This window comes from Scaptodrosophila lebanonensis, unplaced genomic scaffold, assembly GCF_003285725.1.
Source record: "Scaptodrosophila lebanonensis strain 11010-0011.00,11010-0021.00 unplaced genomic scaffold, SlebRS2 tig00001418-arrow-arrow-pilon, whole genome shotgun sequence".
Classification (NCBI taxonomy): domain Eukaryota; kingdom Metazoa; phylum Arthropoda; class Insecta; order Diptera; family Drosophilidae; genus Scaptodrosophila; species Scaptodrosophila lebanonensis.
This window is the reverse complement of record NW_022060744.1, coordinates 2562987-2590791: the sequence shown is the minus strand read 5'-3', so window position 1 is coordinate 2590791 and position 27805 is coordinate 2562987. Positions and strand designations below refer to the sequence as shown.

General features: G+C 39.3%; 1 protein-coding gene, 1 long non-coding RNA gene and 1 pseudogene across 2 annotated transcripts in view; 2 read left to right on the top strand and 1 right to left on the bottom strand.

Moving 5' to 3' along the window:
* The first annotated feature begins 976 nt into the window (after positions 1-976).
* Positions 977-3900, top strand: LOC115633413 (glycoprotein-N-acetylgalactosamine 3-beta-galactosyltransferase 1). Its single transcript, XM_030530857.1, has 4 exons — positions 977-1515; positions 1574-1682; positions 3188-3469; positions 3533-3900. The coding sequence occupies exons 1-4, from the start codon at positions 977-979 to the stop codon at positions 3713-3715; spliced, it is 1113 nt and encodes a 370-aa protein (XP_030386717.1). The 3' UTR covers positions 3716-3900.
* Positions 3901-16395: 12495 nt separating this feature from the next.
* Positions 16396-27805, top strand: part of LOC115633243 — a 66972-nt gene continuing 55562 nt past the window's right edge. The window contains exon 1 of the long non-coding RNA XR_003996330.1: positions 16396-16484. This is a non-coding gene — a long non-coding RNA (uncharacterized LOC115633243). The remainder of the gene's footprint in view (positions 16485-27805) is intronic.
* LOC115633241 lies at positions 23797-24534 on the bottom strand (annotated as a pseudogene).

The window sequence follows — 27805 nt, the reverse complement described above, 5'->3', positions numbered from 1 at the left end:
AATTCGGAAAAGGTCTGAAGCTTTTAGAATTGTCGAGTTCTTATCGAAAAATGACATTCCAGGGCTTATTGGCAAGCCATAAATTGTAAGAGTTATAACCAAGGGCTAAGACTTCTATGAGTTGTGATAGGAATTTGTTAGTCGATTTTGTAACCGATCATATAATCAACATCTAGACATTTAAAGTGAAATGAATTTCGCAGATATTGGAAGAATACAGAGTAATAGGTGTTGCCTCAATTTCTATAATCTCTACAATCTGTTGATTGGCTGCTGATCAACAGTGTATTTATTTAGCGGAAAATGCAGCAATGCGGCCTTTTATTTATTATTATTATTATTACTATTATTATATATTATTTATAGGTAATCGCGACATCGATATTTTCTGTATCAAAGAAGAGTTATGGCTTTCACACTCGGCAGATGAACCAATATCAAGCTTATTAATTATTATATTTATTAATATAGCCTGCCTTTGGAACGATCAGTAAGTAAAGTACCTATGAGTATATAGTACGACTATATAGTGCTACATTAAATGTTAAATGTCAATCAAAATCTGAGCACTATATCATATAGGAATAGGAACGAAGACTCGTTTCGAGACACGATATTGCAGTCACATATAAAGTGTGAGTTTCCCTCTCCTAATCGATGAAAACAATATAACTCTGAATCTTTGGGGCCATTACTATGGAAGGTTGTCAATTGCCGGTCTATACTGTGTATGTCTGCTCGACAATTTTGGGCTCCAACGATAGCTCGCTGCTTATCAGTAGCTCTTCTGTTTTCATTCTGTTTTTTTTTTTTTTATAGCATTGGAATTGGAGGTGAAGTGCAATTTTAATTAGCGAAAGGCGTCAGATAAGGCTGCTCCGACACTGCACCTTATCGAACGGTTAGTTATCGGCATCCGACTGACGACTGGCAGGCTGCTGATAGTTGTGGGAACTATCTGGACTGCAGTAGCAAAATGATTGAGCAGCGCATAACATTGGAGCAGGTGGAGAATAATGTGATTGTGCCACCGGCCGCCTTCAAACGTGAAGATCTTCAAGTGTTTCTCGGTGGCGAGCGACCTCGGGTCTATCGCCTCTCACAGCGCCAACTGCTGCTCCTACTGCTGCTGCTATTTGGATCCGGCCTCATTGTTTGTTACGTCTACTGGGAGGTCACGATGCTGAGCGGATTGGCTTCGCTGCCCCATAGAGGTGGCGGGAGCAACGAATCGCTCGCCCAGACAATGGAGCGGGAGGTGCGGGTTCTCTGTTGGGTGCTAACTACACCGGAGTACCACAAATCGCGAGCCGTGCATATTCTACGCACCTGGGGACGGCGCTGTAATAAGATCTATTTCATGACCTCTCAGCCAGACGACGAATTGGAGACAATAGTGCTCACCAAGCCCGACAAGTATGAGGTGCTGTGGGGCAAGACGAAGGAGGCCTTCACCTACCTCTACGAGCATAAGCGCCACGAGGCCGATTGGTTCATGAAGGCCGATGACGACACGTGAGTAAGCCCCCCCCCCCACGTCCGCACAATTCTATAATTATTTGCGCCATTTTAGCTTCGTATTTGTGGAAAATTTGCGATACATGCTCTACCCGTACTCCCCCGACATTCCCATTTACTTTGGTTTCAACTACAAGCTGTTTCCAAAGCCCAAGGAGAAGGCGGTAAGTTGCCTCTTTCTCAAGACCAATAGTTCTCCCTCTCCCTCTCTTTTCTTAAAACGTATTTTTATGTTTTGTGCCGACAATCAGTTTGGCCCACAAAACTATTTTTAGTTGAATGTGATAAAAGTGGAGAGAGCAGAACTCTGAAGAATTCTTGCTACTCTATAATTCGTTCAAGTCATAAATCAATGAGAGTCGTTTTTAAATTGTAAAAAATAAGAATATTATTAGATTATTAGATGAATTATAATTAGAATTATAATCCTTCCTTTGTACTTGTTTTTTATAAAAAAAAAACCTGGAATGGAAAGAAAACTTAAAAGCGTTCTAAATAAATATTTTATTTTATCTTTTATCTTGGCAGGTCTTTCAATTTTTTTTTGCTTAAACTCATCTTTCTTTTTGGGCTATAAATGTTGGTCAAATGGAAAATGAAAAAAAAATAAAAAAAAGAAAAGGAAAGGAAAAAATTTTAAAGAGTTTTTATAAATTATTTGCGTCATCTCTATTTTTATCTGATAATCTTTAATAATTTTCATTCCGACTTAGTTAAAGCGGTTGACTGCTGTGTTGCCTGCTCGGCATAAATAATTGCTATTTTAGGAGATCTAATAAATTCGCAGCTTTCTTTTCAGCTTTCTTCCACTCGTTGCTCTATATAATTAGTTCCACACTGTATCTTTCTTATTTTGTTTGATACGTTTTACAACGAAGAGTTATAAGCATAGAGCATAGAAACTGGTATTTCTTTTTTATGTTTTTTTTAATCTTTAATAAGTTTCCTACCGATATTAATGAAGAGCTTTAATAATATCATCGTAAAGAGAAGACAGCAAAAAGTCAAATTTCTTGTGCCTCTAAATAAATTTCCATTCTTTTACTCTCTTTTAAGATTTCAATATTAAATAATTACTAACGACATCGTTTAATATCTCATAATTCACAAGTTTAATTTCGATTTATTTGAAGAGTTCGTCTGCTCTGAAGGAATATAAAATACCTCTGAAAAAATTCTACTCTATTTGAAACAATTTTATATCTCATAATATTTCACAAGTTTGATTCCGATAATTGAAGAGTTGGACTGAAGGAAGAAGGAAAGCAGCGTGATGAAATGCATCTTCTTTATTAATGGCTATTAATCTCCTATCGTTACTAAATATTAATTGTCATTTATCTTCAAATTTTTCCAAAATCTTGTTTTTAGCACTGATAGATAGAAAACAGCTTATCGAATCGATAGCTCTTCTATAATATTACGCAATTCTATATACAAGTATATAATTATATATATTTAAATATCTTGAATTTAATTCAAAACCCATTATCTTATAAATTCCTTTCATCTTCTATATATTGCAATCAGATAACTCTTCTTCTGTTCCTATTTATTTCTATCTTCCCTCGCTATACACATTATTTCAACTCTTCCACTTTCGTTCCACGTACGAGACTATCTCCAAATCTTCATTGTTCGTATTGTTTGTCAATATTTGTTTCGTTAGGTCTATATGTCTGGTGGCAGTGGTTATGTGCTGAGTCGTGAGGCACTTCGCTTGTTTGTTGAAGGCCTCAATGACACGAGCAAATGTCGTGAGCAGGACGATCAAGCCGAAGATATCGAGGCAGGCATCTGTCTTCGAAATGTGGGCGTTCTGGCTGGCGACTCACGCGACGCAAGGCTGCGGAATCGCTTCAGTCCCATGACACCGTTCTCCACACTCATGTCACACTACTATGGCATGGACTTCTGGTACTTTAAGTATGCCTTCTACAACTCCAGGGCGGTGAGTTGCAATTAAATCGCCATCGCGTTATCATTTAAATACCAGCCTTTTTGATTCTGACAGTGCATGGATTGCCTCTCCAATTATCCAGTGGCTTTTCATTACGTTAGACCGGAACTCCTGTATCTCTACGACTATTTGAACTATGAGTTCCAGCGATACGGAAGACCACAGCATGAGGACTATTTGCCGGCTAAGATCGAGCCGGACAAGCTAGTCATACCAGAGTCGGACAATGATGTGTGATCTCAAAAGCGCGAGAGTGGAGAGTGTTTTCTCTTTCCCTCCCCATAGCTTTCTGAATATATAAGGAGAAGAAGGTGCTATCTCGCTCATCAGCATGTTCTTCTCCTCTACCACTCTTACATAATAGCAGTTGGTTATTGTCTATTAAATAACTATAAATAAAATCGTTGACTGTTGTTTGCCAATTCTGTTTTCTTATCACACAAAGGCTGTCTAGTTAAAGAAATTAACAAAAACTGAAAGACAGACTAAAATCAATTCGTAAATATATTGAAGCTTCCTTCTCTCACTCATAATTCTATACTTTCTGCAATAATCTTCCATCATCTAGAAGATGATCATTTCACATCCTTCTCTCACTCATACATGTCTATTTTCTCCAATAATTTTTCTTTATCTGCACCATCTTCATTTCATTTCATTCTCTCACTCATGATTCTATACTTTCTGCAATCATCTTCCATCATCTACATGATTTTCTTCATTATGTACTTCAAAACGTGTAAATCAGTTGTTTGAGTCTTTAGTCTTGTCAAATACTTGCAAAGGATCCCAGAAAAGTAGTTCCTTTACATAGAAAGGCTGGTTAATCAGACATTTCACAAGTTACAGAACTTCTTCTCTACCGCTCGTACATAACATTTATCCATTTATACATACATCTTTTGTCCATTTATATAACTATAAATAAAATCGTTGACTGTTAGCCAATTCTGTTTTCTTGTCACACAAAAGCTGTCTAGTTAAAGAAATTAACAAAAGCTGAAACACAGACTAAAATCAAATCGTAAATATATTGAAACTTCCTTCTCCCACTCATAATTCTATACTCTCTTCCATCATCTTCCGTCATCTACATCATCTTCATTTCACTTCCTTCTCCCTCTCATAATTCTGTACTCTCTTCAATCATCTTCTTCATCTACATAATTTTCTTCATTGTATTCTTGAAAACTTTTAAATCAGTTGTACAACACATTTATCCATTTATACACCTTTTGTCCATTTATATAACTATAAATAAAATCGTTGACTATTGTTAGCCAATTTTCTTTTCTTTACAAATTAAAGCTGTCTAGTGAAAAAAATTAACAAAAAGTAGAGACAGGCTGAAATCAATGTGTAAATTTATTGAAATGAATCCAAAAGCCTTTCACCGAAATATGAAATAAATGTTTAATGCTCAATCTGATGACAAAGAATGGCAAATCCAGCTGACAACTTCCCTTATAAGCAGTCCGTTTACAAAAGGCTTTCAGGGACAGCTGTGCCTGCAGCTCGACAAAGGCTTCAAGCTGTTTCGACTTCAATGGGAGAATTTCATTAAAATAATAATTGCTTTGAGCTGGTTTCGCAAAAACTCTTACTTAGCTTGGAGGACCCTTTTTAAAATAGGATGGACAGGACTCTTAAGGCGTCATTCCAACACTTGCATGTGAGTCAGGGGGCCAGCTTTTAATTGTTTGGCAAAAATAAAGGTGCACCTGCTCTGCTCAAATCCGAGCCCTGCGTGTTGACTAACATCAACAACAACAACAATAATCACAACAACAATGGCAATGGCAATGAACAAATGCATTTCACTTTTGTAATCAAATGAAATGAACCAAAACGACGTCACTGCCACCGTCACCACGCCACACGGCATTTGAAATTGTAAATTATGTTTTCGGGCCGAAAAAGGACCAAAAAGGACCCGACCCAGGCAATCAAAACGTCAGGTGTCGAAAATGTGCAGTACAGAGTCCCTCGCACAGTGCTTCCTTCTCAGGGGAATGCCGACTCATGAAAACTACTTAATCTGTACCTTTTTGTACTTTGTAGCCGCTTTTATTAGAAGAGGGCTCAGAGTACTTATTATAAAAAAAGACTGCCTAAGTACTTGGTACTTGGTATCGAAAAGAGATTTACTAATGTTTTACAACACTTTTTAAAGCTTCCTGTCACCACCATTTGTATGCTTTGTCCGTCTGTTTGTCCGTCTGAACGCCTCCTTCTCATAAACTAGAGGAACTACAGAAGCCAAACTGGTTGGAAATATTGCGCAGATGTGTTGAGCGTTTAAGTACGCATTATTATATGGTATATGGAGGTTTCAATTAATAAAGTACTTTAATTTATGTCACAAAGTGCCATGCATAGTATGTTTTTCGTCTGTTTGTCCGTCTGAACGCATCCTTCTCGTAAACTAGAGGATCTACAGAAGCCAAACTGGTTGAAAATACTGCGCAGATGTGTTGAGCGTTTAAGTATGTAATATTATATGGTATATAGAGTTCTAAACTAATTCAGTACTTTAATTTGTTTCAAAAAGTGCCATGCATAGTATTTTTTTCGTCTGTTTGTCCGTCTGAACGCCTCCTTCTCGTAAACTAGAGGACCTACAGACGCGAAACTTTTTGTTAAATTCTGCGCAGATGTGTTGTGCGTTTAAGTATGCATTATTTTGAATTTATGCAGTTAATACCGTACTTTAATTTATTTGCTTACTGTCACTGTGCCTCAATAACCGTATAGTGTGGCGGAGTTAGTTTCGGTTTCGGTAGCGCCAGTCAGTCAGTCAGTCAGTCGGTTTCGCTGTCTACTCATACTTCTGCTTCCGTTTCTGGTCTGCGTGTCTGCGTTTGCGCCATCGTTGCATCGTTGAATCGTTGCTGCCGTCTGGCGTGCGCTAATTATGCAAACTACCTGCTGTTACTCAATTAATCTTGATTACGTTTGTGTTATCCAAATACAATTATTTCGGTATTAATTACAGTGACCAGAGCGGCGCCAGCTGCTGAGCTGAGCTGACTCGAGGCTTCTGCTGCTGCTGCTGCTCCACGACTTGCTGCTCGACAGAGTCGCTTGTCTGCCAGACAGCCAGGCCAACCAACCAACCAGCCAGCCAGCCACGACATTTTATAGTTGTTGTTGTTGTTGTTGTAGCTGTTGCTGCTAAGGGTGGACTGCTCGTCTGCTCGTCGGCCGTGTTCCAATTTGTGCAACGGAAATTGTCTGTGTCTGTGTGTTGCCTAATTTTCCGCGCTAATAATAGCAACAATAACAACACACACACACACGCACACACGCACTCACACTCGCACACAAATAGGGAGACAGTTTGAGAGAAGCGGCCAAGTGTTGGGCATTGGAACACAAACATGGCGGTTTCATCATCATAATCAACATTTGACGAGCATTTCAACTGTGGGTCCCACAATTAGCCGCTCAGCCGGTGCATGACTTTGCGGTCGCAGCCTTTGGGCGCCCCCGAAGCCTCAGATTCGATCGCAGCTGCCAATTTGGCTAGAATTCTAGTTGGTTCTACTACTGGTTGGCGGCTTCTGCCAAATACGAGCAATCCAATTGAATTTCCAAACTGAATGGCCGCCAGAGCGTTGGCAAATCGAAAAAATTCCAATTTCGTGCAGATTTTCGGCCATTCATCTGTTCATAGCTTGTTTGGCGTCCAAAATAAGGCAGCCTTGCTTTAATGAGCCCAACTTAAATATTCATTTGAAAGTAAAGAGAAAACAAATTTTGGAATATATCAGCCTGTTAGCTAAACAAAATAGCAATCACTGCTTTGGCCTTATACGAGAGGAGTGGAGTCCATACTAGAAGTGGAGAACAATCGCTTGTTGGGCGCTATCGAACTGTTATCGATCGTAGACCTGCACTATCGATCATTTTAAATAGTTTTTCTTCAAAGCTTTGCACTTCGAGAGCAAAGCAGCATATTATTAATATTGTAGCCCACAGCATGTATTCAATTAAAATTAATTTATTACTATTCAATATATATGCATACACTTTTATAATATGTGCACTATGTTAAGTAAATTTATCTCATCGAGTTCTGATAGCCAATATGAATGCTGCAGTTGATAAAAATAGTGACGAATAATTTGTTTGGATTTTGTGGCGGAAAAGGCAAAGGAAAATACAACTGCCATTATTATAAAGACTGTCGCTTTATAATATTTTTTGTGAAACATTTTATAATCTATTTCAAGCGCGAACCGATTTTAGCGTTACGCTGAACAGCCTTAAGATCTCTAGTCTTGAGTGATCGCAGGAGACAGATCCACTGCTCTGGATAAAAGTAAATGCATATTTAAATTTGTAACGATCTTTTTTAAACGATTTTTCATATTTCAGGTGAACGAAGCTGAATTCGATCCGAAACTTCAGTGAAATCTCAAGGCAAAAAAAAAAAAAAAAAACCACGCAAGGTAAGAGAATTTAATTTAGCATTGCTAATTAATATAGCTGGTAGATAGATAAGAGATATTTTTATGAAAACTGATATTGAATCGTAAAAAACTATAGAGGCCAAGGGGTGCCTACTAAATGGTGCTCCATCACAGGGTAACAATTGCTTCCAAGGTGAGCTGGTGAGTAGAACTAGTAACAATATTTTTACAAAAAGTGATATTGAATCGTGAAAAAACTATGGAAGCAAAAAATGAGAAGGCTGGTGCTTACTAATGGAGCACCAACACAGAGTAATCAGTGAACAATTGCCTCCAAGATGAGCTGGTAAGTAGAACTAGTAACTATATTTGTAGGAGAAGTGATGTTGAATCGTGACTTCTATAGTTTTAGAAGTCAGCAGTGAAAAAGGTGGTGCTTTACAAAAGGGATAGTTGCCTTTCAAATGGGGAAATCGTAATCGCCATTACTGACTACTCTCTAAAGGTGAAACGGTAAGTGAATTGAATCGTGTAAGAATTACAGAAGCCAAGAGTGGGAATTCCAGTGCTCACTAATGGTGCTCCATCAATGGCTGAGCACTGAATAATTGCTTTGAAAATGGCAACATTCTGATTGCCATTGGTAATTAGTATTGAAAGGTAAACTGGTTTGTAGTCCACGAGCGTCCATCAGCTCAACAGGATGTGTCTTTCTAAATGAGTGCTAACTAAAATTGAATCGTATCAGAGGACCATATAGGGACAGAGTGAAAAGGCTGGCCACCATTTGTCTAAATCGTAATTGTATGCGAGCAGGAATTAAAATTAACTGCGGGGCCTGTGCTCTGCGCAATATTTACAATAAAACTTTATTGTGCAATGCCACAATGTGTGCCCAAACCACATGATGCAGTCGCCAGAGCCTCGATTGGCCGGCCGCTTGGCTGACGAACCAGAAACTATGTCACTCTGTTACTCTGTCACTCTGCCTCTACTGCTATTACACTCGCAGAAAAATATGACTTCTTCAAATGTCAAACGATTAGCCATGAATTCGAACTACTCCTTATTCAAATTTCTAGTTTCTGAAAGCTAGTAAGAATCAATCAATTTAATGTAAGACAGGGACTATAATTAAGCAGAGTTCCCAAATAGATTTTCTTTATCAATATTTGTATACTTAAGAAAACTTTCTTATATATGGGATTTAAAACTCCATTTATTTATGAATGGAATTATGACATAAATAACTATTTTTAACTTAAATTAAACTTATAGTGAAATACAAGTGAATAACTGATAGAAATGAAAATGATTATTCTCTTCTATTTTAGATAAATGTCAGATAATAATGTCAGATACATAGTCAAGGTTTTATTTATCGAAAACCTCGACTATTTAAATATATTATCTAGCACCTATCTAAAATATAAAAGAAGGAATGACATCTCTTCTCTCCTCACCACTCCTCACCACTCCTCACCAGATTAGGGTTAAGCCCATATCGTCAGCAATAACTTCTTTGTAACATATTACCAACAAAAAGGTACGGGATCATACTTTTTCGAAACTGTTTAAGCCTTTCAAAAAACTTATTATTGTTTTCTGAGTGGAAAAGGTGCCCTGAAAATTCGTTTAAGCAAAGGCGAAAATATGTTGTTTTGCATGGAAAAAAAGTAGCGGCCATAGGCTTTTCGTTCGTCAGAATCAAAATATTAAACCTTGTATCTGATCGGTAGAGGGGTTGTACAAAATTCCTTTTATCTGAGTTCGCTCTTGTCAAATGAAATTTAGCTTAACATTTTACGATGGCTGCAGAAACAGTTGAAGTCTTGGACAAGCTTTTCTTTCTGGTACTAGGAGGTATTGCCTTCTGAGTGGAAAAAGTGCTTCTTAAATTAGGAGTGCATAGATTTTCAGGAAGGGTATTTTGGATGCCTGAGTCTGAGTTCAGTTTCGTTTCTATTTGAAGGAATATGCTTGATTTTTTGAGAGTGTTTTGCAAGCCTGAGCCTGAGTTCAGTTTCGTTCCTACTTGATTTTTTCCCGAGTGTACAAATATCGCAGTGCTATAGAAATGGTTGCTGGCGATTCTGTCTGTCTGTCTGTCCGTCCATCTATCTGTCTGTCTACCATTTGGCCTAATCGTTCAAGCGTCAATGTAGGCGATTTATTTGATTTTCTGAGTGTGTGAATAAATAACCCAAGCATGGGGCTGGGGGGCAGGGGCCAGCGGGCAGGTACTGGTAATAACAAAAGCGCGTGAGTGTTAAACGGGAATGGGGCAATGGCAATACACAGCACACAAATCATTTTCAGTTTGTACAATTTCTATATGCATGTATGTATGTATGTGTGTCAACTTCTATTTTTCCTCTTTTTTTTGTACTCTCCATTTTACTGCTACTCTTGTGACACTTTTGTTTAGCCGGAGTACACACACACACACACACACACACACACACACAGACACAATAATGGGTTCAGAGAGAGGGAGGGAGAGAGAGGGTGCCATGCATCGGTGTTGCTCGACTGCACTTCCGGCCTTACTCTATACCTTCATCTACACCTACACCATCATTGCCTGTTCAACCATGCAGCTCCCCGACTCACACACCCACACACAGTATCAGATTTGCCGGAATGTGCCAAGCAGCTCCCCAGACCTCCATTGGCGTCCGTTCTGCCACTTAGAGTGGAGCCAACAGCATATCGAGCTACACAAAATCCTTGTAAAACCCTGTACTCGAATGGTAAAAGGTTATACTAGAATAGATAGGAAAAAGTATCCATATCCATCCATGTTTCTTTGTAAGTCCGTTAATCGATTCATTTGTTCGACTGTATGAACGTGCAGAACTTTTGAACCCTAACAGCTAAGAAGATCAAACTTAGTACGCAGCAAGTTTATTTCAAACCATATATAGGCACACTTTTTTTACCTTGGTAGATTAACTTTTTGGTTTTTTAAGATATTCTAAGAAAATTGTATAGTTTTTGTCTTTTTTATAGTGTCTCATCATAATCTTAGCAGCTCGATAGCTTCCATTCACCAACTCTAATCTTAAGCACACAAGTAAAATGTCCAAATGGCGTTTCTAGGCCAGCAAAATACTATAGATGCACATAAATGGGAGGAACTTGCTTGGAGCGCTATTTCTTCCATTCTTCTATTTCTTCTATATACATATGGCTATGCTGTCATATGCTAATAGTAGTCTATGGATTTGGATAGTTGTTAATTCTTGAAGTTTTCTTGTTACATGAACGCTCCAATTCATTTATTTCTTAATCCTCTTTTGTCTTGAAGGCAGCTGTGTTTGTTTCGACACTTTCCGTTTGGCTCCACTGTGCGGATGTAGCTTTGGTTCGTTGTCAGCCTTTTGCTTTTTAGCCCATTGAAAAAGTTCTCAGTTGCAACTGCAAATTATGTTGCCTGGGCGCTGATTGTTGTTGTTGCTGCTGCTGTTGCCATTGTTGTTATTGTGTGTAGGTGTGTGTCTGTGTGTGTGTGTGTGTGTGTGTGTGCGTAGTTGGTGTTATAGTTGTTGCTGGCAGCGCCTGATAATGGCACACAATGTTTATTTACTTGCTTTAACATTTTTGCTGCTGCTGTTGCTGTTGCCATCGTTGCCATCGTCGTTGTTGTGCTTTGCTTTTATTTTTTCATTTTTCCCTGCCACCGTGTTGCATGCAACATGCTGACAATGAGACACTTGAGCATTTGGCGCCTGATTGCATGCTACACTTGCCCCCCTCCCCAACACCACCAGCACCAACACGAACCCTTTCCAACACCATCCATGCCAGTCCCATCCATCCCCCCACTCCATCCCTTTCGCACACTCACACTGTTTGTGTGCTTTTTTGACTTTGACTTAACTTATTTGTTGTGTGTGCTTTTGTTGGCTCACATACACACACACACACACACACACACACACACACAGAGAGAAAGACCGGCGCACAGACACCGACACAGTGTTGTAAAGTGTCGTGTTGGATTTGCGTAATTTATGCTCTATTTGCCTTTCGGCTTCATTTCATTTTTTGTTGCCCCTCCCGTCCGTTGCAAGCACCAGTGTTGTATTTTAAGCCCCATGCGTGCATGCATGTGTGTATCTGTGTGTGTGTGTGTGTGTGTGTGAGTTTTGCATTAGTTGCTGCTGTCCGGACATACCCGATAGCCATAGCCATAGTCGTAGCCCGTGTGCCTGCACATGAAGTCACCTGCTGGCCCACTTTCGTCGGCCACATCCCCGGCACTCGGACTCGAGGAGAGGAGAGGAGAGGAGAGGACAGGAGAGACGAGAACAGGAGAGGGCGAAAGACGCCAACTCTTAAGCTACTTAGGCATATACATTACCCGACGGAGAAGAAGTTGGGGCTTCTGTTTTCAAATTGATTGAAGTAATTAGGTCAAGCTGTTCAATTTAGTTCAGCCTTTAAGCAATTTGTTTATCTTTAATACTCCTTCTCTCTCTCTCTCCCTCTCTCTCTCTCTCTGTATACCCTCGTCTTTCCTGTAAAATGACTTTTATCTCCGCGATGATACTTTAAGTCACAATTAATCAGGCCATTAACAAATTATAATAACTCCTATAATAACTAATTATCGATGACAATCAATTAATCAGGCGTCTAAGCAATTAAAACACTTGCTAAAATAAAAATATAAGCTAGCCTTACTTACTTCTTAACATGCTTAATAGCCAATGATCTGGTTTTACTATAGTTTAAATAGACTGCTCAAGACATTATTTTATACCATTAATCACACTTAATCAGGCCCTTATCTTTTGATCTCGCCTATTATTTAAATAGTTAGTTGGGATAATTAGCAGCTTAACCGCTTAAAGATGGAAACTGAAAGGTTTAAATTAAAAGTTATATTTCTAATTTTTATTTGTTATTTATGCCAATTCATTATATATGCTTATACTACTATAATAAACCCTAGTAAATATATAGGTTTACATATCGGTTCTTACTCTAATAGTTTCTGATGAGCACTCTAGAATTTAAGTTAATATTATATATAATATATTTCGTTTTTCGAAAGCCTATGCTAATACAGTAGTATACTATAAAGTTGATGAAAATATGAAATTATAATTAAAACGTAATGAAAGTTGGCCATAAAAACATTACTTATTTCATTTTATTAAAAGAGGGGAATATGTAAAAACTAAAAGGGTAAATGAAATAGGGATCTACTTCAAAGCGATTACCATTTAATAGCCACCAAAGTTTGTTGCATATTATGTCTCTATTTTTTGGTCAAAGCGCATTTCATTAACTAACTATGCTTATCTTTATAAGTTTTGTTGTTACTCTCCTATATGTATGATATAGTATTGGGATTCTCTCTTTACAACCAATAGTCATTATTTCTTTGCAATAAAATAAAACTTATAAATAATTGTTTGCCCAAAATTTCAGGTTACAATTTTGCCTTTTCCGTAGAGAATAAGGAAAAAATGTACATATTTTTAAATCATGGGGAACATGCATAGATAATCCTTAAATAAGGATATTGGTAAAATCCTACAAGTGAATAATTTAGTTCGCTTTAAGAAAACAAAATAATAATTATTAGCCGTCCCTGTTAAAAACAGTTGAAGGGTTTTTTCAGCATTTAATTCTACAACTCTTTAAAAAACTCACGATGTGCCGCTCTGTCTGCTCTTTTCAATTCTAGCAATCAGTACATTTTTGCGGCGTTCAATGCTAGACTATCGCATACACTTCCAATATGATATGCATCTGTGTCTGTCAGTCAGTGCCTATTTTGACTGACACCTGTGAGTAGTTAAAGAGTGCATTTGAAATGCGAAACTGTGTGCGAACGGATTTTAAATTTAGCCAAAGGCACACCTTTCTCCTACCTTCCTTCCTTCCTTCCTTCGGCCTCGACCCTCTCTTCGATTCCTGTCAATTACACACCCTTTCTGCAATATTTTCAATTCATTCTAAACTTCCAGTGCTGCACGCTGTTCTGTGCCTGTGCGGGTCCTCAACCTCAACCGTAAGCCCCTGAGTTGCGTTGCCACCTACTGCTCCTGTTATTGTTGTTGTTGTTGTAACTCTCGGCTTTGCTTTTGCATTATTTTTATAGCATTTCTCAATATTAGAACTCAATAAATTTCCCTTACATTTGTGAGCGTGTGGAGTGAAGCAGAGAGCTGCGTTTTTCAACAGGCGATTAGTTGGCGCTGTCAGACGACTTTGGGGGTCTGCACTTGTTACACCCTCTACTCGAAGCGTGAAAGGGTATGCTAGAAAGTTGCAGCTGTACAGCCTCATCTGTTCGACTGTATGAACATCGAGAACTTTTGAACCATAACAGCTTGAGACACTAAACTTGATACGTGCACACGCAGAGAAAGTTTATTTCAAACCATATAAAGATTTATTATTTTATAGACTAGCTGCCATAGGAGTGATCGTAATACTACAAATATTTCTGTTAATAAAAATACAAATTTTAATAGAACTTAACTATTGTTTTTAGTTTTATTTAAATCGGCGTATTGCTATAGTAACGATTGTTGCAAAAATAAATCTCAGTAACAAAAACATTGTTGTTTAAAAAGATATCCCAAGTTTTTTGTAGTGCCTCAACATATTCAAAAATTTTAATAAAATCTATCAACTATACTATTAAGCTGTCATTACTACTACAAAGTTGCAGGCAAAAAGCAAAAAAAGATGACAGGGTATGCAAGAGTCGTGATGGCACAATTATACTTTGAACTTCTTTGGAGTTCGGTGTGGGTCTGGGTCTGAGTCTGAGTCTGTGGGTTGCGTGGGATGGGGGAGCCTGTAGGCCATGAGCTCCCGGCTCGGGGTCTGTTGTGCAACAGTTGAGCGACGAGCAGGCAAATTGAATGGTTACCAGTAGGGCACGTGTGCAGCTGAGTGGGGGCGGGATGGAGGGAGTTTCAAGAGGCGGCTCTAATAGGTTTTACATAACACACGTCGAAAATAAATCTAAATGGAACAGCAGCAGTGCCAGTGGCAGTGGCAGTGGCAGGTGGAGGGAAGATGGCAGGCAAGGCAACTTCATGAAAAGGCCTTTGGCAAATAAAATTTACATAGGGACCCACACACATCCTGCGACGAGGACGACGACGACGACAAGGACAGCAGAGCGTTGTGTGCTTGTGAATTTATTTGAAAATTTATTGAGTTTTCGTGTTAACCATGCATAATTAAGTTTTTCTTTTGCCAACCAACAAACTGCTTTGGAGGCTCGGTCCAAAGAAAGAAAGAGAAAAAAACACACACACACACAGTTTTTGGGCAGCAGGATAGCCAGGAACAGGAACAGCAGCCAGAGGCAAATCAGTTTTAAGCATTTGTTGGCGCCGACGGGCAGGGGCGTGTTGAAGATAGGCTTTTGCTTTTATTTACGAGCCCCGTGCATGACTGTAAAGGCGTCCAAATGTGTCCCCCTCCTTCGCTCCCCCTCTCTCACTCACTCTCTCACTCACTCGCTCACTCACTCGCTCTCTCCCACTCCGTGTGCAGGTGTATCGGCTTACTGCTGAAAATGTTGTTTATGCGCCATTTAAATGTAGGCGACAGACCGAGCCATATAATAACAGTCGAACTAACTGCAGACGGACAGAATGTAGCTAAGAAGCAAACGACGCACAGTGGCTCAAAAGTGGCAATTAATTTGGAAATGAATTCGATATTTAATTGCGCCATGAGTGCACTGAGGAAACTACATTGTCCTGACGATACCATATTGTTAGCTAAGTAGCAGAGCGCTGACAAACTTCAATTGTAAATACTCTATGATTTTACTTCACATTGTCATTAGTCAGCTATAATACATACATACATATGTAAGTATGTATGTATTTATTTTCTAAGGAAGTTTTAAAATCGAAATTACATACACAAGTGCTAAGAAAAAGGTTAATGAGTTATTGGGAGACAACACTTTTTCCGGTTTACTTACTTTTAATTAGTCTTTAAATCTTGTCCTCTTTTACTTTAAAAGTATTTCGAAATTACTTCATATTGGTGCCAAGGTCGTGCTCGATAAGTGAATAAATTCCGTCTTCCTTCTCTGTCTCTTTCCTTTTTCACCAAAAAAGCACGCTCTGAAGAGAGGACTTCAACCCTCGTTCATTTGCTGAGAGAGAGAGGAGCGTAAGTGCTGTTACATATCGTCTGATTAGAGTGCGAGATAATCATCGAACTTAGTCTGCTTTCAAACAAAAAGCTGCGCTAGCGTCGCGTCGCCGGGAAGAGCAGCATTTTTAAATTGCTCGTTAATTTGCAAAAAATATGCATTCATACATATTTTAACAAATTAGTATCAAAAGTATCGCGTTTATATAAAATAAATTGTATACAGTATTGGATACAAGTATATTACTAAATAACTCAATTTATGTATGTGTGCGAAAAGTGAGGCTGCATTGTCTTTTGCATTGTGATATTTTTTGTTGTTTGTTTTTAAGTGAGTGTTCGTGTGTGCGAAAGAGAGAGCGATCGAAAAGCTCCCTTGCTATATTTTATTTAATTTCTGCAATATCAGCCTGTTAACTTGACTGATCATGAATTTCATAATGGTAAGTTTATCATGCATTTAATTAAAATGTTGTTCCAAATCTATACATAAATATGTATGTATGTATGTACATACATATGTATGTTGATGCAAGCAAGCGTTGTTTTTTTCACTGCGCAGTAGCAGCGCCGTCGTTATCAATATTTGCGCTAGCGCCGTTACATGCGTAATTCTCTCCCTCTCTCTCTTGCTTGCGCGCTTGTTTATGTTTAGGAAGAATGCGCAGACATTGAGTGGCGTAGCCAGAGTGGTTTTATTGTGGCTTTTTAGTGCTGCCACCGGGCGCTCGTTTTATTTGCGCGCGAAGCTTAATTCAAAAGTGTCATTCGATTTCAAATTCAGAGTAAATGCTTCAACAAGCAAGCGTGCGGCATTTTACAGCACCTGAGACGCTGTTTGTCACAATTTCTAACGTTCTACTCCTCTTAAATATTTTCTGCAAGCTGAGCCACTGTGCTCCGGTTCATAAAAGACCAACGAATGTCTTTCAATCTTCGCACACATATGTACATACATATATACTGTTTGTGTGTATGTTTGTGTGCACGCGTACACCCCGACTGTTATGTTAAATCAAGTTATCTGCTCGCTACTTGAATTATTATTCCTTATTGCATTTATTTGCTTTATTTCTCGCACTGAACTTCATCTATAATGCATGTGGAATGCAAGTCAATGCCGTCGGGTGCCCCAGACGATGTTACGTGGCAGTGGCAGTGGCACTGCCACACTATCACTGGCAATGCCAAGGCAGACTAAAGAAGCTAAGCCGCTGCCATTGCCGTTGCCGAGACACACACGTGCTGCCCGTGACATCCCGTGGCTGAAAGGCACGCTCCCTGCCAGTTAAAGCTGCTACTGCTGGCTCGGCAGTTGCCTGCTCCTCCAGTTGCCGGCGGCGACAGCGTCGGCGGCTCGTCTTCGTCCTTGTCGGAGTCCTCTTTTTGGCGTCTCATGTGCCCTTTTTGTTGCTTAAGTGAAATGCATAAAAATCAAATAATTTTCCTGTTTTTCATTTGCTTTACTTTTGTGCGCAATGTGCGCGCTGCTGCCTTTCAGGCTGACTGTCTGCCTTTCTGTCTGTCTGTCCGAATGCCGGCATATCTGGCTGCTTGGCATTTCGTTGCTTTTAAAATATAAATACGCACACACACACATACTGTGTGTACTGTGTGTAGTGCCCGACTGTGCCTCCTTCTTGGCGTACAACTGCATGCGAAATGTTAAAAGTAATTTCCCCGGCTATACAAGATAGTCCCGCAGTCAGAATGTGGCTCAAGCCCGAGCCCGAGCTCTTACTCTGTCAGCAGATGCCAAACGGTTGCCTTACACTGAGCGACAGCATCTACGAAAAATATATCAGTTGGGCTTAAGTACACTACAAGAAATCGTAAATAATTTACAATTGTAGCGGAAATAGAAAAGAGAACAACTGCTACTAAGGCCACGGTCCGACAGACATAATTCACATGCAAGTTCTTGAATTGCAATTTTTTTCGTTTTGCTTTTTGAAGACGACTTGTAAAATGTAAAATGTGTACTTTGTACTCCCTAGGTTCTGTTTAATTGTAAATGATTTCTTTTATTTCTTTGTTATATAAAGTCATCTGATAAAGACTCTTTAACTCTTTAAAGCTAAGGGAAGCTTCATGAGTATCGTGACATTTACAGAAGACTTCGTGAATTCATTTCATACTTGTACGTGATCGTGATGGCACCTCTTTTGTCAGACGCACAGCTCTAATACTGATCTAATCTTATACTCTAATACTGACCACAAATTTGTAACATCTGTTTTTATTTCCAAATTCGATCAAATTATGCAAAATCTAAGTTGTAAAGTGTACGCAAAGTGTACAATTTCTATTGAGTTATGGGAAATTGATTGTTGTTCTTAAAAGTAGTCGTTTCAAAGTTGTTTTTCTAGCCATTTAAGTACAAATTTGACTTTATTCGAAATCGTGAATATTTATGTTTTCCGAAAATACTTGTTTTTAATCAATTTCCAATGAATTTTGAATTCATACTTATTCATTTTTAATAAATTAAGCTGTCCAAAAAACCTTTTTCAAGAGAAAACTTATGACAAGCTTTGGAGTCATTTTTTCCCGCTTTGGAGTATGAATTTCTCAAAACCTATACCTGCTAAAAAACTCTTGGATGACAGCTTCGTAACTCTTAGCGTGTGGGCTGTGCATTGATCATTTAATTTATTTTGTTAAACAAATTTGTAAGTTTCTCAAATATTGTTAATATTAACCAAAGTCTTACTACTACTACGATCACTAGTTGTCCCTACAAACAAAGTACGAGTGGGAGATAACAATTATTATGAACATAAGTGTACGAAATTGTGATAAACAAAACCTATATATAATATAATCTAAATAAATATACATTTTTATATATTTGTAATATAATATAAGTATATCTGATAATCTGATATGCAACAGAAGATAGATGTATGTATCTTGGACATAAAAGCACTCTCCTGTTGCATCTAAGGATGCACATTAGGGATATGTGTGTTTTTTTTTTTTGGAAAAGAGAGAAGTCAGCAGTAAACGGCAAATTTATCATATTTACAATAAATACCATACACTGTGAGCTCTCTTAGCATGCTGGGAAAGGAGACAAAGGAAAATATCGAATAGAAAAAGGGTCCCATTGTAGACGGAAGTGGGTTTATTTGGAAAACGTTTTCAGGCATGCACCTCCTAATAGGCACTTCAAGCTCAATTGTTCCGCTACTTTTGGACTCAAAAGCAAAACAATTTGCCCACTTTCTCGACTTATGTAGGTACATATATACACATACCATAGTTGTACACACTATATACATGCATGTATGTACAAGTATATATACCCGTATGTGACTGACTTTGTCACAAATGCGCAATGCTTGCGACATTTTCGAGAAGTGCACTTCAGAGAGCAAAGTCAGAGTCAGAGTCACAAAGTCGTTGCAGCGAGCCAGTGTGGCAGCATGGCGCTGTGGCAGATGTTGGCAAACTGTTGGTGGGTAGTGTGGAACGTGGGCAGAAGTGTTGGGGAGTGAGGCAAATGCGAGAACAAAGTTTTGGGATATTAAAAATTGTGTGCCACAACTCACTGGCGTGAGCAATGAAGTGTCAAAGGCTTTAAAGAGCTCAGCACACGCGGCGTATGCGCAACGCCAAAACGCTTTTGCCGCACAAATTGTGGCAAGTGGCTCTTTGAGGCTCTTTGAGTCCCGCTGCTGCCTCAGCCACATGCCGCCTGCCAGCTTGGTAGCCAGCTTGCCACTGTTGAATTACATTTCATGTCCTGCCTCTGCATTTCCCTTTGTTTCCTTTTTCTTTCTACTCTGTCTGCCATAAATAAATTTATGTTGTGGTTGTACGGCCTTTTTCTATGTCCTATGTACAGGGTGCGCTCGCTTAAGTGAACGAACAAATGCAAATTATAAATAAGACTATAAACTAGGAAACAAATATAGTTAGTAACACTATACTTGTACAGTTTTCAAAAGATTAGTGTGTGGAATGTGGAAAAAAGGTTTTGTATTTTGTAAACTTTTTATTTTAAATATAAAGCTGTGAATTGTGTTTGTTCTCGAAGCCTAGACGAGCGCAATCGCTTAAATTTTAGGACAAGTTGAAAGGAGTTATGAATGGGGAGCCGTTTGGATTTATTTTTCCCCAACCCATAATATATAGATTACTTGTAGAAATATATTTATAAGTATCAAGTATCGATGTCCGAAAACAGTGGTGTAATGGCCATTAGCAAAGTGTGAGTTCCTGCTACAGCAACAATAAAAAATAAAAATAAAAGAGTCCGATGTGCGTTGATATTGTTATGGTAATGTATCTCGACTAATTAATATTGTACAAGACTGGCATTAAAAGGAAAAGATGGAATAATAAAAACACACACTGCAATCAGAAATTAACTTGCTTTAATATTATAGCCATTTTAAAGGTAAAGTATGAAAACTAGCATCTAGTATTTAGGAATTATATACATTCGGCTAGAATTAAAATAGAACATACTGAAGTAAGTATAAGAATGGAATTTCATTAGGAATTCCAAAGAAACTTAGGTCCTTTACGAATTTGAATAATGATAATAATAATAGTTGAAGAACAATAATAATCCGACGCAAATGAGAAAATGAGGTATATAAAATAAACTCGTGTTGTCTAGGGACTAGAAGAGTCTACATACCAAGTTTGGCCATTGTGGGGTCAGCAGTTTCCGAAATTCAGGCGTTCATTCAGACAGACAGAAAAATTAATTTTAAAAATATTTTTTTAAATGTGTTTGGTTTGGTCGAGTCTCTTGTTTTTAAGGAAACTTACACAAATAAGTTAAACATTTATTGCAACTAGCTTGTAGATATAAATATTGGATATTACAGCGCACTTAAGGGCACCTGGGAATAATTATGAGTGTACTCTTTATCGCATCAGCCCTGTATACGACATTGCATTATTTGCGGCGCTTGGGCGAACGATCGCTTGAGCGTTTTCCCAGTCGCTTGTCTGTTCGTTCGTTTGTCTGTCCCTCTGTCCCTCTGTCGGTCTGTCTGTCTGTTCGTTGGTTCGTTTCGGTTTGTCATACGCCAAATCGAAATGTTATTTATATGCGTACGTGTGTGCCTCGCAACGATGATGATGACGACAAATGCGATGGCGGCAGACGTGCAAAGCTTATCGCTGCCATGGGGCTCTGACTCTATTTGTGGCTGTAAGCGGTAAGCTGTGAAGTGTGAGTGAGGGTTTGGGTTCGGAGTGTGGGCTTGGAGTTGGGGCTTGCTGCCAAGGGGGTAAGAGGGCCCTTCGCCCCATATCTCTGTTTGTGATAAGATTTTTACGTGTCTACAAATTGGCCAGCAGGCAGCCTGTTCCTTCCTTTTTTCCCTTTTTTTTTTTTTTTTTTTATTATAAAGGTGACCACCAACTGCAGTTCGAGTTGGAGGCGTTGTCAAAATATTTGCGTTATCATGTCACGTTGCTTGCGGCTTGTGGGTGGTGGCAGCAGACAGACAAACTGGCTGGCAGTCAGGCAGGCAGTTAGGCAGTTAGGGGCGACCCGCTATGCATTAGCAAATCACATCATTTAGCCCGCAGCCCCGCAGCCCCTGCCTGCCTCGCCGACCACTTAGTGCGCCTCAATGCAGCAACGCTCTCAAGCGTCTGCAATTTGTATGAAAATAAGCTTAGCCCAATTGCCTCCGCCTCGGAATTAGAGTGTGTGGCACGTTTGCGTCTTTGTCTTTGGCGACAACAATAACAATGACAATTTAATTAAATACATTAACATGAGTATGTGTGTGTGTCTGCGTGAGTCTCATTTAAAGCGCACCTTTCAAGTCTTCAGACTAGCTCTCAATTGAGCTTCCTAGGCATTGCACAAATCTATCGCTTGAAAAAATAAATAAAGCGGCAAAAAAAAAAATGTTCACAAAATATGTCTCATCTTCTATTTTATGTTATATTTTAAATCGTAGCTTTACGATTTCCTCCAACTTATTTTCCAACCAAAACATGCGATTTTGCTTAAATTAATGAAATTAATTTTAATGGTTAGGAACAGCAAAAAATTACAAATACAACCTGGTTGTTCGACTGTATGAACGCTTTGATCTCAGCAAGTATAAAAGCTAAAGCCCTAAAATTTGGTCAGCACACTATCATAGGCTTATGTTATCTTGTGTTGGACTCATCCATTCCCCACAATGGGACAGGCATAGATAGATAAATTAAATAGATATAGTATATTGGAGAAAGGTAAATGGCGAAAGGAATTTTAAATATGGATTACTGGCTGCATTCTCTATGTTTCTTCATTTCTTTTTCCGTTACTCGCCGCCTTCAGCGCATTGTCACAGCTGCTGGAATAGTCGCTTGGCGCTAAAATTTAATAAAAATCTTGAATTATTGCTGAAGAAGAGCCGTAAAAAATGAGACTTTTAAATGGCATGCACGGCGAGTGTTGGTGGTGGTTGTGGTGGTGGTGGTGGCGCGTTGCCTTCTAATGCCTGCGTTGCATGTCTGCTGACGATGCGCGCCACTGTCCTTGTTGCAAGTTCATTTTTTACATACCTTTTGCCACGTTCGTCCCCCTTCCACCCGACCAGCCTCTTCCGTCCCTGGCCGATCGGCTGCGCTGCTCGGGTTTGTCGCATCTCGCGCGAACTTTGCCACGCGGCAACAACTTTATTTTTCTTGTTTTATTTTGTTTTGTTATTTTTGCCGTTTTCTTGTCGCTAGTTGCACTTTTTTGCGATGCGCTTTCACGCCGCAAGTTATGCGATGGCAACGGCTTGCGTGGCACGTTGAAGACTTTGCCACTGGCGTTGCTTTTATCCAAGTTTTTGCCTCGTTCGCCGCCTTGTCTTTGAGTTGAGTTGAGCTGAGTTGAGTTTTTGTCGGCGATCGTATTTCAAAAATAATGACACCACAATGTTTGACTTTCAGTGCGTTGTGCGAGGCATGCTGACAGCCGCCGCAAAACTTCCACAGTTGCTGCTCAGCTGTAAGGTTGTGAAGCTTAGAGGGGGTGGAGGTGGGGTGGGGGTGGATGAAAGGATTCACTGCTGCTCGCAAGATATACAGTTTATAAGGGTTCCGCTTCTCTAGCGGAGGCAGCTGAACGGGCTTGTCAAAGGATAATCGTGTGGCGATGAAAACTCAACTGAAAATTCAACGTTCACTACAAAAATTCATAGATCATAGATTTTTTTGATTTTAATAATTCAAAGTGTGAAGATATTTCATGTTCTTTTTATTTCAATTATTACATATTTTCTTTTCTATTTGTTTTAAAATTTAAATTTTGATATATGCGTAAGTGCATTTTATTTATATTTTGCTTACACAATTTTATTTTTATTGATTTCATGAATTAACCATAACTCTGTCGATACAATCCATTATAATTATTAAAATATACTTTAACATTTTATATATATTATAATATAAAAATTAAAGAGAGAGAGTCCTGTCGAAAGTAAATGTGAAAAATCATTATAATTGCTGCACATGCTCCGAAAACGTTTGTGGCAATATGAACGCCACATAATTTCTTGTTGGTTTACAAGGAACTGAAAAATTAAGGCAACCTAAGAGGGCCGAGGAGTCAACCTCACCGATAACCAACTTGGAGAGAAAAACTACTATTTCCCAACTAAGATTTTTGCTTTGACAAATATTGACAAGAGCTTCCATCACGCACGCTTTTAATAGTATTGCCGACTAGAAAAAAGTTTTGTGTAGCCCTGCCACAAAAGTGCAAGTTTTCCATTAACATATAAATATATGTGTATATACTTGTATATGTATATATGTATATTTTAAAAAAAAATGTTTATTACTTATGTGCTTCGAGAAATTCACCAAAATGAAACATTTGCTCAATTATTCAGTTGACGAGCATTGTTTTCCTTCCGCCCATATGATGGACCTGCAGCCCATGCGCACCAGTCCTTTAACGCCCAGACAATTTGCCGCACTAACCACCTCCATCAGAGTGGCTTTGTCGATGCTCAGGAACTTCTGATCCCACTCGGAAAGGTCCTCCACGCAGGCCGCATCATCCTTATGATGGGTGATCCAAACTAGCACCAAATTCAAGACCTTGGCCGACACAGTCGGCAAGGGCACACACACGCCCCCCAACAAATATCGGTAAGTGCATCGCTCCATTATCGCCCTAATGGTGGGCGCAAGCTTTGCCACATCGCCATCAACGTGGATGGTCATCTTATCGGATGTCTGCAACTTCACCGGCGGCATTATTTTGTCGGCTCCGCTTCTCTGTCTTTCTGCCTGACTCTTCAGTTTCCAGTGTACGGAACTTGCAAAATTTGTCGGCCTGCTAGCAAATCAGTGCTGAGCCAAAATATTGGTATTACTAAGTAGCTTACCGTAATATGCGCTGCCTGCACGACGATAATTGCGACTGAACTGAAGAAAATAAAATTAAATACACTTCCGATTTAAAACTTAATGTGTTAATGTGTGGCCTACTTGGACTGTGTAATGGGTATTTCCAATCAAAAGCGAACAAATGCTTGCGAAAGCGTTTCAAAAAGGTGTTGAAAGACTGCCAACATACTATAGAATACTATCACAATTAGGTTAGATCTAAGTAGGAGAGTACGAATACCTTTGCTTGTGTATTTATTTATGTCAACAAACAATGATTGTCGACATAGAAAGTATTTAAAAATTATAAAAAGCACCTTATAAGCTAGAAGAGCCTAAGAAGGAGATATCAATCAAATTACAATAATATCTAATACACGCCTCCGACCCGTTGGGGGAATATTATTTCCCTTTCGGCTAGCTGTATATGGAGCTAACTATACCAAGAATATATATACTATGTATATGTATATATATATAGTAAGAGTCTTCTCATTTTGGAAAATAGCTGTACCATGTACAAGAAAGTCTAAGCGGGCAATACATGTATTTTTTATAATTTTCCAGGATTGGAGAAAATTACTTTTCGTATGTTAACTGTTTTCTTTATGCATATATTTTGTTATGCATTTTCTTCCGAGTCTTCTGAAGTCTACTCCAAATGGGTTCACTATACAATATAGTATGTATCAAAAATCGAGCTGGCATTCTTATTCTCCTCTAGCCCAACACTTACATATTTTTTCAGAATGTGGCGGAAAGAGGGCTAAATAGACAGCACTGCCAAACACTTGCTAGCTCAGTCCTATTGTTCAACACTAACACTTTGAGACTATTCCATCAATAGTGGTTCCATTTATTGTCACACTGCTTCTCTATCGTCCTTGTATTATCAATACCTGATATATACCATTTCAGTATTATCGTTTCTACAAACCCGTTTTTAGACTGGGCCGGTCGGTGTCTGCTAAACAAGCCTTTGCATCGTCGAGGGTAACCAACTTAAAATGCTCTTTTTGCAATCCCCTCTGCATCTAACATACACTTGACAAATCTGTGTATGTATCTGTTAGAGAAGCCTCAGAGTACTGCGGGTGGCTCTCTGAGAAGAAACCTCCCTTCAAGTTTAAAGCCACAAGGACCTCTGTAGCCGACCGAAAAACTTTAGTCCTACATCGCTCATGTGTGCAACCCTTCCGTAAAGTACTTATAAAGATGAACCTCATCCTGATTGAAGGTGAAATCAAAAGTCTTGGGATTTGGAATCATATAATTATGTATTTGCCACAAGCGTTGGCCTTAATCTATTCATGGTTCTTCTTCATCCTCTTTTCGGGAGGATAATTGTGGGTATTCTTCAATGCACTCGTTCCGTTGATTTTCTTTGCAATCAGCTTGCATCCAGTGTGATACAACGCTTCGATGCCAAGATAACTGGCAGCTTGAGTCAACTCCGTCAGAGTACCGTCATCTATTCTTAAGAAGTCCTCATCCCACTCCGTAATGTTTCTGTCGTTATAATCCACAACAAAGGGTGGATCGTCCTTGTGCTTGGCAGCCCAAATTAACACCAAGTCCAAGATCTTGGCGGACACAGCTGGCAAGGGCATGAAGGCGCCATTCTCTTCCTGATTGCATTGCTTCAAAACCCCCTGGATGGTGGCAGAGCACTTGAAGAGGTCGGCATCCACCTCGAAGTATTTGCCGTCAGCAGACAATAATTTAACATTCGGCATTTTGTCGATTCGTCTAGTCAGCTGCCAGATATGTTATCGTCTGAGAAAAGGTTTTTTTTCTACATTTAGGTAAATACAATTCTTGAACTTTCTCTTACCGTATCATGCGTTCCGTTTGAAGTCAAAAATATTAATGAACGAGTTGAATAGAAAAAAAGCTGCAGCTACAATTTGACAGCCTCCGGCGATACATTTTCCAGTGTTCGATAACAGTAGTACGGGTAGTGTTGTCTTTAGGGGAACTCCACGTAGTGGCGAAATGGAAGCACAGGGTGCAGCAAGATAATTGTGCACGCATATGTTTTGAAACTGTAAATCAGTTAATGAAACCGATAGTTAAGCGAATTGAAATATTAATACAATGCTGAGAACCCTGCAGGACTAATTTTTGTTGGCCTTCACAATTTTGAAAAGCAGATTAAGATTGATGAAGCCATCTGGATTTCGCCACTACAGGTTCAATAGAAAAAAACACTATTATTCTAAGACTTACACTTTTGCCCTCGTTAATAGCTCTGCTATTTTGTTGAGTCCGAACTTAACTTAAATTGTTTGTAAAAAAGTTGATAGAATGGAAAATTGTTTCTTAGCTTCCTAATTAATTTCGCCACTAATAGATAAGAATATATACGGCCATTTAGCTTAATGTGAAATTTCTTAAATCAAAAAAATGATGGCTTAGTTGCAGTTATAAGAGATTGTTTTCTAGCCTTTAAAGCGTTCTCTGCGAATATCATGAAATGCATTATCGTTACATCATTTCATTTCATTTCCGCTGGGTATGTTATAGTATTATCAGCAGTTTTCAATCAAACGCGAACATAAAAATTGTGATGTTCGCATTTATTGCTATTCGTATTCGTATCCGTATTCCGTGCAGCCAATGGCCCTCCGAGTGTTAACTGTAAGATGGAAGCGTATTGGCCATTGGCTCAATCAGCGCTGTTCAATTCAATGGGAAGTGCAAGTGCAAGTGCAAGTGATAAAGTGGAGCTATTGACCGAGTATTGCAAATGCCGCACTGCACTACTCTGCTCAGCTCAGCTCAGAGCTGGCTTGCGGCATTTTGCGACCGCAACAAATCAACGTGCAAAATCAAAAGTAAACAACCATTACAACTAAAGGGCCACTAAAAAGGCGACCAGACAAACGCCAGTTATCGTTGCAACGACACAGCGACTTTGACAATGCGGGGCAAGGACATCGGAGGCGCTGCCATAGCCACAGCCACAGTCACAGTCACAGCCGCTGCCACGTGGCTGCCACTTGACTTGTGCGTCGTTGTCACAATGTGCCGCGCACACAAACAGCAACAGCTACGGCTACAGCTATTCCGGCCCGACCCCCCGACCCCCCGACCCCCCGCTCTCCACGCTTCCTTATATCATCTGCCGAGTCTAGCTCGTTTTCATTTTCATTTCTATTTCTATTTCCAACTTCCACTTCATCGTCAACGGGCCATCAATGGCAACGTGTCGCATTACTCAACATGCTACGTGACTTAAATGCCATGACGCCGAAGCAGAGCCAGAGCTGAAGCTAAAGCCAGAGCTGGCGCTGGTGCTGGTGCTGGTGCTGGCACTGACTCTGCTCCTGCTCCTGCCACTTTATGCTGGCGTTGTACATTTTGTGGTTGGCTGCCAAGGATGCGAGGCGCACGCCATAAAATTCGC